Here is a 10,103-nt window from a genome sequence, read left to right as displayed (position 1 = left end):
TCTCATATCTCTACAACACATCACACCATCTACTCTTTACAAAATGGAACCACTCAAAGTCCTCATCGTTGGCAGCGGCGTCGCTGGCCCAGCCTTTGCATCTTGGATCGCCAAGACAGGCGCAGAAGTCACCCTCATTGAGCGAGCAAATCAAATCAGACTGGGAGGTCAACAGCTCGATCTCCGCGCTCAGGGCATCCCCGTCATGAAGAAGATGGGTATCGAAGCGGCCGTCCGTGCCAAAGCAGTTCACGAACCTGGAACCCAGTTAATCGACACCAACGGTCAAACAAAGGCGTTGTTTAAAGCGGTGAAAAGCGGCACTCAAAAGCAGAGCTTCACCTCGGAATACGAGATCATGCGTGGTGATATGGTGCGCATCCTGATGGGCCTTACTGAGAAGAGAAAGAACGTAACGCATCGCTTTGGTACAACTGTCACCAGTCTGACTCAGGACGACGAGAATGACCCAAAGGGAAAAGTCCATGTAGGCTTTGCCGACGGCCGAAAAGATGATTATGATCTTGTGGTCGCAGCAGACGGAACTGGATCGAGAACACGACAACTCATGCTCGGTCCTGATGCCCCCGATCCTCGCCATAACCTTGGTGGTTACCTCGGCTTTTTCAGCACCCTCGCGCAGCCACATGATTCGAAGTGCTTCACCTTCTGCCATCTCCCTGGAGGGCGCTACCTCGGTACAAGAAAGGACCAGGCGGATTTCACTCGTGTCTACATGAACTCGCCTAGAAAAAGTGAGGCCCTCGAAGCAGCGCACAAGTCGGGTAATCTGGCAGAGCTCAAAGCAGCCTGGGCAAACACGTTTGCCGATGGCGCATGGGAGTCTAAGCGGTTCATGACGGCACTGAAGAACTCCAAGGAAGCAGATGATCTGTACTCGACACCACGTCAAGAAGTCCGACTCCCGGTAGGATCATGGTCCAAGGGACGAGTTGTGACCCTCGGTGACGCAGCGCATGCCCAAACAGCCAACGGTTTCGGAACAAGCTGGGGTCTGGTAGGCTCGTATATCCTCGCTGGTGAGATCGTGACACTGCAAAAGGAAGACCCAAGCACTGCAGTGGTCAAGGGTGTGAAGCGGTACGAGGAAGTGTTCCGCCCTCAAGCGACCGCTCAGCACGGCGGAAAAAACGATTCTTTTGAGAGATTATTCTTTCCCGAGACAGCGCTTGGGATCCGTATACTTCACTCGGTGGCGCGAGTGGCATCGTACTTCAATATCGATGGTGGCTTGGGAGCAGGATCCGCCGAGTCCAAATGGACTCTTCCAGAGTACCCGGCCCTCTTTGAAGACCGGAAGTGAAGGGCGCATCGGCGGAGTATTGACTTGGACTGTACGGTAGTTAGATATTAGGTTTTCTCTTCTTTGAATTTTACAGCAACTCACCTCATTTGCAGATAAGTTGGATATAGTTAGACAGTTGCAGGTGTTGAATGAAATGAAATTAGATATCAGAATCTTGACACTGACACATCATCACAAGTGCACTGCCATGTGCAGTTTCGTCTCCACACACAAATGCGTCACTAGGAAAAGCACAACACATCATCCCTTTCACGCATCACAGATCATCATCACACACTAGACAAAGAGCCTCTTCTCGGTGACACTCCCGGCGACACATCAGTATCAGTCATGCTCTCCTCACGCTGCCGCATGAAGCCCTGCCTGGAGATGGAATTACCGTCTTTGGTTGCACCTGGTAAGCTGATCGCATCATAGTCCGGATAGGAAAACGCACGTTGGCCCTCGATGACATAGTGGTCCATGTCGTTGGGGCTGCGGGATTGCCGTAGGGCGATGCTGTTTCTGTACGTATTGTTTGTGTTGCTAGGATGGCTGAGGCCGTTTGTGGGATATGTTGTGTTGCCTGAGGAAAGACCAGGGATAAATTTGCGGAAAATAGGACGAAGCAGGGCGAGACAGCCTGGAGCGGTCATTAGCTTTCAGTTGCGAGAAGCGAGATGAAGACGTACTGGTAAAGACGGCAAGATGGCATTCCACGTTGGCCCATACCATGGCAAGCGAGAACTCAAAGGGAAATTCACGAGAGGCGGCAGTGTATTTCTGTGCTTCGGCGATTTGAAAGACCGAGGCGACTCCAACTCTAAGCGGTGTAAGTATCCATATTTATATGATCTCTGGAGAGGGAAACATACAAGGAACCTAGACTGAAGATGGCAATGACGGCAATCTTTTGTCCAAGAATCAACTTCATCCTCACGACCTCAAAGAGCGGCAGCGCAAGAATGATAAAGTCCATAAGACAATGGGTCAAGTCAGTGCCGAGGTAGTACTGTCCAATATTAGTGAGACACTTTCCATCGATGGACTTGTCCCAGTAGGCTTGAACAGGCATGCAGTGAAAGATGGTCATGAATGTTCTAATAGTGATCCAAATTCCAGCGCAGACCATGAGGATGATGATTGGCACGCGTATAGAGGAGAACCGAAAGATGCGGCGGTAGAATGTGAGTACGGAGACTTTGCTGAGAAAAATGGACCACGAATAGAGGATCTCGCTAACGAAGAGGATCTCGTGCGACTTTTCGAGGATGTGATCGACCTCGGCGTCTGGTAGGTGTCCGATTTTGCGGCCCATGTGGTAGTTTGTCGTCCCTTGGGTAATGAAATGTCAATTGAGTTTTGGGGCGGAATGACGAGTAACAAGGGAATGAATGATTGGTGGCTTACAGACGATGAGAAGAATAGAATAACCAAGCGCCACAAACTATAACATATATTTAATTGAGACATGGGATGAGATAAATGGTGGTTGTGCGTACCCAAGCAGCAATGGACAAACCATCGTCATAGCCAAAGCGCATTCTCGTCATGCGTCTCGCCTGGATGCGCAAGATCAAAGCGAGGGCACTCGCGGGGACGGGAATGATGATGGCGGCCCAGACATTCGGAATCCGGCTCATGGTGACCGTGGGATAGTCAACAAATAGGTGCTGCTACGACGTGGAGGCATCTGGGGCCTCGGGCCTTGAAGATTTGAATGGCGAGATTGAGAGAATGAAATAAAGTGAGACTTTGATCAAAGACGGCAAAGCAAAGAAGCAGAGAAGAGACCAAAGGTGGAAAAAAGAGGGGCGAGTGGAGTGAGCTTTATGTCGACGAGGGACAGAAGAGGATAAGACAAACTGAACAAAGAGAGTGAGAGAGTGAGATATCGGCAATCATCAGTGGACGGTACCAACTGGCTGGTGCCAAGATACGCTGGGCTGGACAGGGCAGGGCAGGGCAGTCAGCCATTGCCACCGTTGGGGCCAAACGTTGACAGCAAGTAGGCAAGCAGGCAAGCAGGCAATCAAGCCAGCCAAGCCTAGACCTGGCCATGCCTGTCCTGGCCTGACCAACTGTATGTGTACCAGGACATGACAGGGCCCAATCAGCCTGGTGTAACCCCAAAAGCCACAGCCCAGTTCCAAGTCACTCCAATATTGTGCCAGCAAGTTAAAGACACAGAGGGCTGCAGAGATGAAAAGAGACATGCGATAAGGACTGGTCCTCCGTAGGTCACCTCCATTCATTCATACAATGGCAGGCACATATTACGCCCTGCTAGAGTACACCACCGCACATCCTAATCAATACTGTTGCCCCCCGGTTCAAAGGAATCACTTCCCTTCCCTTCATTTCTCTCCCCGCTCACAAAGTCGCGCACCCACTGCATCACACCCTCTCCGTCTGTGTCTTCCCCAGACTCGAACTTTGCACCAACCCATATCAGGGCAAGTTTAGCGCAACCCAGTTTAGTTACGTTGGGGTCGGTCCAGCAAAGAAAGAAACACTCACGCGACAAGGCCAAGCTTTTCTTTCTGTCCACTTGATGGAGGGCTGATCATTTGACCTGTTTCGATTGGACTGAAAAGATAAGAATCTCAGTGTCCAAGCTGAAATACGCGGTCGATAGGCTTTATTCAACGGCTGCCCTCCCATTTCATTTCAATCTCACAATTAATGCCACCTTCTTGTTACAGCCTAGTCGCAGTTCCAGCCTGTATGCAGGAATTCCTTCTTTTTGTTCTCTGGAAGGTTTTTTGTGTTTCTCAAGTCATCCACGTCATTGCATTTGCTGTGAGTAGCAGCTTGTCTGGTCTGGTCTTGGCTGGACCCTAGAGTCGAGTCGAGTCGGGTGGTGGATTCAACGCTTTTCGGAGGCTTTTGTCTTTGGTCTAGTCTAGTAATTACCCCAGATTTTATTCCACCACGTGAACTTGGTTCAATCCACTCCATCTACTAAATCCACCGATGTTTGCCGTTGAAAGGACACTGTTTGTGAGGGACATAGAGTCAGGACGTGCTGTCTGTTCACAGGCGACAGACTGCATGGATGGATCGGCGAGGTTATTTGGCAGCCTGCTGTGCTTATCACTCACTGATCGCCCTTGTACGATAATTCTGTAGTGGTGTGCACCTCGTTTCTGACACGCAGGCTGAGGCTGTCTGTCGGCTGTGCAATAAGGCAATCGAGGGTTACATTCTTTGTTTAAAATTACTCATTTCATTTGCAATCAATTGGAGAGATGATAAACATCATATGAAAACACATTCCGTCTTGCTGGTGATGTCTACCGAGTAGATAGCCCCCAAAAGTACAGTGACGACACGTCTCCATTCCCAGCTTGGCATACCCCATGGCTCGAGTGTCAATTGACTCAGGGTATAGATACTACCTATCAATTCATCTTGATAGGTCAGTATCGCACTCGGTGTGTCCCAAATGAGCTTGTTTTCGGTGGAAGCGACAGCCTTATTGTCGATCGAGATTACAGTCTCTTTCTCTTGGTTCTCAGGAACAATCGCCAAGTTCAATGTGTTTGCTGGTTGACAGCTGATGGACTCTGATACAAGGTACTTGATCTCTCCCCACAAACATAGTGGCAAAACAAGTAAATACCATCTCGACAAAACATCACCATAATTGGTCAAGGAGCATCGTTATAGCCAAGCAACTCCACAATTCCAGAACGCGAAATGAAGACATGGTGACGCATGCTTTCGCGTCGACGTGACATTCTCAACTCCAATCAACTACCAGTTAAAGTACTTGCATATACGGATACTCACTCATTCTGCTCAATCAATAACCACTGTAGCAATGGCGGAACCTCTTACCCCCACACATCCATCGGTGACAAATGCCATCAAAGCGGTACATAGTCCAATGACCGTCGCCTCACATATCCAGTTAACCCCGTGTACAGCTTACAGAGAGCATCATCCGTGACAACCGGCTTGAAGCAAATGCGCAACCCTCCATCAAAGAAAATGCTCCCCCAAAACCCACTCCTGCCTCGGGAAAGAAGCGCAAGGCGGCGGAAACATCCCTAGAAGAAGAAATCGCAGCATACAAGGCAGATCTCGACGATGTTATTTGCACAGCCGATTTCGAGAACGATCCACTTCCCAGCTGTGGCTCTATCCGCGCAAAGATGAACAAGCTTTTCGATTCAGGCGTCATGAACAAGGCAGAATTCTGCAGAGCCACAGGCACAAACTCCAACTCGCTCAACAATTTTCTCAAGCAAAAGGGCACCTACGGCGGTTCTGGTAGTTGTGTCTGGCGTAATGCATACGATTGGTTCAAGCAGCGTGAAGTCATGGGTCTCAAGATGCCCGATCCCAAGAAACGCCGCATCGCAGAGGCAAAAAAGAACGAAGCAGAGGGAAAGACTTCCAAGGGAAAATCGTCATCAACGAGTGTAACAGGTCTTCCCGACATAAGCAACATCCATCTCCCTGATGAGGAAATAGACGATGTACCCGTCTACGACGACTGTGATGAAATCCGTCGCAAGATCAATGCTCACTTGATGACCACCAATGTCACTCAAGCGCAGTTCTGCCGGGACCTGTACGCACAGTTCAAAGTACCCACGTGCAAGGGAATCCAGTCAAAGCAGCTATCCGACTTTCGTTCAACCAAGGGATCGAATTGTGGTGCCAAGAGCTCGGTGTATTACGCGGCATATGTGTATTTTGAGAAGCTGAGAATCGCGCAGGGGAAGCCCATGAGCCAGCATCATGCGTTGAACATGGACTTGAATCCCGGGGGTTTGCCAAGGGATGTCGATGGTAGAGCTATTGTTTGGTATCTCGGAGCTGCCTAGAGGAACAGGTTTGTGTGTTGAGAAGAGCTGGGCATGGTGGTTGTGCTTGTATTTGTATCTGCTGATTCGCTTCGATTTTCGTTTGGTTCTGCTGGCCAGTAACTTCAACAGTCGATACCCGTCATGGGCAAATTCTCGTCGTGCTTTCTTGGGTGTTGGGTATTTCAACTTTGCTTCATATCATCAAAACGGTGTGCAGTTTTGGATCGCCACAGTCACAAGAATGACATGTTTTGCGATCCCCATGCAGTAATAGTGTTTCGGGTAACCTATCGTCTGGATCTATCAATGTTAATAATTACCTCTTCTCTCCATCTCCTCATGATCTGATGTAACTACGGCCGCGGGGTAAAAGTCGCTACCGAGCGGTTTCGTGACAAATCATATATGTAACCCGATTATCCATGCTTCAATACACACACAATACGACTCAAGAGAACTTCGCCTACCAATAAACGTATCATTGAGAGCGGAGCAGGTCCTGTTGACGTGTCTGAAAGGGTTACAGGGCACCCTGGCTGCGCGGCATTATGATAAAGGCAAGACGCATGCCATGCCCTCGGCAATTGACATTTCCTTTTTGCCTTTTTCTTTAAGTTTTGTTTCAGATCCTGCAATTGCATCGAACCCAAATTCGACTGTATAACAATGTCAACTCAAAATACCCAGCCGCTCGTAGCTGATGAGACTGTGGGGCATTCCTGATCCACCGTAAGATCTTTATCTAACCCGGCTGCATCTGTAGATCCTCAATGACCAAGATTCCATATACACCGAGGTACAACTCTCTCTGAGAACTATTTCTGTTCCATAGTGTATGGATCTAACAGCTATACTCTCCTCCATTAGGATGTTGAATCATCAACCCAAAGTATAAGCAGCAGCATCCTCCAATATCGACAGGAAAACGGAAGAACTTATCACGGGTACAAAGATGGCAGTTAGTAATGGCTACAAACTGGATCAGGCAGTGCTAATGGCGTAGAATACAATGTCCCCAACGATGAGCAAGAGAACGAACGACTCGGTATGAGACTCTAACCGTTAATGACGAGTTCATGACTTATGAGAACAGATTTGCAGCATGCTCTCTTCCTTCGAACATTTGATGATAACCTCGGGTTTGCCCCACCGAACGATCCGGACGCCAAGGTCAAGCACGTCCTCGATGTAGGCACCGGGACAGGAATTTGGGCCTTGGACTTTGCCGATGAGCATCCAGGTGCTGATGTTTGTTTAGTTCGTTCCATTATAGCTTGCCATTCTAACAGATCCAGGTTATTGGTGTCGACTTGTCCCCTATCCAGCCCAGCTTGTAAGTGCAGTTGGCTCGTCTTTATGAACACTCTGACAGTTATAGTGTACCTCCAAACTTGCGATTCATTATTGATGATATGGAAGAAGAGTGGCAGTATTCTAACCTCTTTGACTACGTCCACAGTCGAATGATGAATTCCAGCGTGGATAACTGGGAAAACTATGCTACCAAGATATATGAGTGAGCTCTGGCCACGAGCATCAACGATATTAACGATACTGACTCTGTGTAGTAATCTAGAGCCCGGCGGTTACGTCGAACTACAGGAGATTGATATCTTTGTGGCATCTGACGACAACACTATATCTAAGAGTCATAATCTCTACCGATGGGCCGAACTTCTCCAAGAAGCATCTGACAAACTCGGTCGCCCATACTTCAAACCAAGCGGCCTCAAAGACGTCCTTACAAAAGTCGGCTTTGAAGATGTCAAGGAATACAAGTTCAAATGGCCTACTAATCAGTGGGCAAAAGACGCCAAGCATAAAGAGCTTGGGATGTGGAATAACGAGAACGCGAATTACTTCCTCGAGGGTGTGGCTATCGCACCGCTGACCAGGGCTTTGGGGTGGACGAGGGAGGAAGTTGCCGTCTTTATTGCGGGAGCGAGAAAAGAGCTCAACGATACGAGGATTCATGCTTATTGGCCCATGTAAGTTGCATGCATTCTGGTGTTGTCTACGATGATCTAACCATTTATCAGCATCTCGGTCTACGGACGGAAGCCCAAGGCAGCGTGAGCAGGGATAGCAATTTTCAGATTATACGCAGATAACACTCGCAATATCTTTGGTTATTCATCACTTATTTCTTGGAAATCCTGTGACATCCTGCCATCTAGACACAAATAGTAACGCAAGTATCTCTCACCCGCAAACGTAATGCTTAACGACATCATGATCTACAGCGCCGCAACCAATCTTCTTCCCATAATCGCGACCTGAACATTTTCCATATAGAGATCCATCTGCACGGTAGATTGCAAGATCGTTTGTACCACAGTATGCAGCGTGATCTAAGTCAATATTAGTAATTGTGCCAAGCCGTATAAATGGAAGACTGGCATTCGGTATTGTCACCAGGTAGTTTGAACTTCATGGAGCAAAGGTTGACAGAGGCATACCCCAGCTCAACTGCGCTGTTCTGGCTGCAGGCTGACTGGCCCTCCCACCAAGCTACATGGTGGTTTTCGCGATCGTAAAGCTTCTCCTGTTGGCCAAAGCTGATGGCTGCATGAGCTTGCGAGCAAAATACTGCTAGTAAAGCTGTTGCAAGTTGCATTTCTGGCAATATATGTAAGAGTCGGGGAAGAGGAAAATAAGATGTCAATGAATTAATACTGAGTGGTAACCTGCCTAGCTTCAACCTGACGCTATAGTATATTAATTATTTATACTACATATCGCTTCTTCTTTATCTTGAGTACCAAAAGGTAATCTCATTCGCCATGAGTAATTATTTCCGAGAATTTTCCACAGGAAAGAGACATGGTAGGCTATTGCTTACTGGGAAACCCCGAAAAATTAGCTGGGTCCAATAGCAAAAGCATTACAAAGCCCTCCGAATGCATTGTCAGCATTTTCGATGAATATGCAGTTGTCTGCTTTTTAACTAGTGACAAATGTCGGATTTGCTTATTAGTCCTCATGATAGATAGATTGTGGCATATTACTAGAATAGAACTCAGATATATATATATATATATAAGTGCTCGAGGAACAAGAAAATGTGGGAGAATTGAGCAGAAACCCAGCAAACCATTAACCATCGCTTCTCTCGCATCCTTTCGGACTAGACAAGATGCGTTCAGACCTCTTCCTACTCTCAACCCTGATTTCGGGAGCTTACACGGCACAAATCAGCGTCGGCCAACAACAACAATCAGGTGGCAAGAATTACCATGTTGCCTGGTGGGAAGGCGAAACCCCCTGTGATGGACTAGGTCACCTCTTGGGCAGCGTTGACAAGAGCTTATGCTCTTTCGACTTTCAACTCCAAAATCAGGGCTCAGTCTGTAAGAATCATATCACCACCTCAAACTTTGTTAACCACCAAATGAGCTAACTCGGTATGCAGACCACTTTGCCTATTGCGGCACCGATGACCTGGCTATTTACAGAAATGACGGATCTTTATACGGGAAATGTTCGACCAAGGACTTTGGCAAGAAACTCAAGTGCCAGAACAGCCATGATATTATCAAGCAATATGTGTGTGGCTAAAACAGAACTATTGAGGACTGGAGGGAATATGTCTCTATCATCCATGCGGGCTAGCCGCTGACATAGCTTATTCATCGATTCAATATCCTGTGTTTACCTTGTCGATTGTAGTGTAGGATATAAACAGTGAGCCACTAGAACTAGGCCCATACCCATATCGATTCAGCCACGCACTCACAATAAGCCATTGTTCATTATTTGTTATGTGATGAAGAATGAGAATATGAACTGACTCAAAGTGATCAAAACAAACAAGACTATCTATTGCCGCGGTAATGCTGGTGAAAAAAGAAGCTACGAAGAAACTTAGCCCTCTAGATCACAGGCCAAAAATGCAAAAACATACAACAGCGGGGATTCGCTGGTCGTCACCGACCCAACTACTAATCCGCCGGTTAGTGGCTTGACTATGGGAGAGC

At 47.8% G+C, this 10,103-nt stretch overlaps 6 protein-coding genes across 6 annotated transcripts, besides 3 other annotated features; 4 read left to right on the top strand and 2 right to left on the bottom strand.

The window, feature by feature from the left end:
- Window positions 1-43: 43 nt before the first annotated feature.
- FPSE_06660 (uncharacterized protein) lies at window positions 44-1,324 on the top strand (the record flags this gene model as incomplete). Its single annotated transcript, XM_009259778.1, has 1 exon — window positions 44-1,324. One exon carries the CDS (start codon window positions 44-46, stop codon window positions 1,322-1,324), a length of 1,281 nt encoding a protein of 426 aa, XP_009258053.1.
- Window positions 1,325-1,596: 272 nt separating this feature from the next.
- Window positions 1,597-2,949, bottom strand: FPSE_06661 (uncharacterized protein; the record flags this gene model as incomplete). Its single annotated transcript, XM_009259779.1, has 5 exons — window positions 1,597-1,949; window positions 1,999-2,129; window positions 2,182-2,641; window positions 2,717-2,753; window positions 2,809-2,949. The coding sequence occupies 5 exons, from the start codon at window positions 2,947-2,949 to the stop codon at window positions 1,597-1,599; spliced, it is 1,122 nt and encodes a 373-aa protein (XP_009258054.1).
- A 300-nt stretch (window positions 2,950-3,249) lies between these two features.
- Window positions 3,250-3,275: a microsatellite.
- Window positions 3,276-3,309: 34 nt separating this feature from the next.
- Window positions 3,310-3,348: a microsatellite.
- A 1,784-nt stretch (window positions 3,349-5,132) lies between these two features.
- Window positions 5,133-6,144, top strand: FPSE_06662 (uncharacterized protein; the record flags this gene model as incomplete). The annotated part of the gene is made up of 2 exons (XM_009259780.1): window positions 5,133-5,186; window positions 5,239-6,144. 2 exons carry the CDS (start codon window positions 5,133-5,135, stop codon window positions 6,142-6,144), a joined length of 960 nt encoding a protein of 319 aa, XP_009258055.1.
- Window positions 6,145-7,135: 991 nt separating this feature from the next.
- Window positions 7,136-8,202, top strand: FPSE_06663 (uncharacterized protein; the record flags this gene model as incomplete). The annotated part of the gene is made up of 6 exons (XM_009259781.1): window positions 7,136-7,171; window positions 7,228-7,374; window positions 7,416-7,459; window positions 7,505-7,642; window positions 7,695-8,114; window positions 8,166-8,202. 6 exons carry the CDS (start codon window positions 7,136-7,138, stop codon window positions 8,200-8,202), a joined length of 822 nt encoding a protein of 273 aa, XP_009258056.1.
- Window positions 8,203-8,328: 126 nt separating this feature from the next.
- Window positions 8,329-8,743, bottom strand: FPSE_06664 (uncharacterized protein; the record flags this gene model as incomplete). The annotated part of the gene is made up of 2 exons (XM_009259782.1): window positions 8,329-8,477; window positions 8,542-8,743. 2 exons carry the CDS (start codon window positions 8,741-8,743, stop codon window positions 8,329-8,331), a joined length of 351 nt encoding a protein of 116 aa, XP_009258057.1.
- A 519-nt stretch (window positions 8,744-9,262) lies between these two features.
- On the top strand, window positions 9,263-9,684 carry FPSE_06665 (uncharacterized protein; the record flags this gene model as incomplete). The annotated part of the gene is made up of 2 exons (XM_009259783.1): window positions 9,263-9,476; window positions 9,539-9,684. 2 exons carry the CDS (start codon window positions 9,263-9,265, stop codon window positions 9,682-9,684), a joined length of 360 nt encoding a protein of 119 aa, XP_009258058.1.
- Window positions 9,685-10,020: 336 nt separating this feature from the next.
- Window positions 10,021-10,103: a repeat region.

The sequence above is a fragment of the Fusarium pseudograminearum genome, chromosome 2 (assembly GCF_000303195.2).
Source record: "Fusarium pseudograminearum CS3096 chromosome 2, whole genome shotgun sequence".
NCBI classification, from domain to species: Eukaryota; Fungi; Ascomycota; class Sordariomycetes; order Hypocreales; family Nectriaceae; genus Fusarium; species Fusarium pseudograminearum.
Note: the sequence above shows the minus strand (reverse complement) of the source record. Positions and strands in the feature narration are given on the sequence as shown.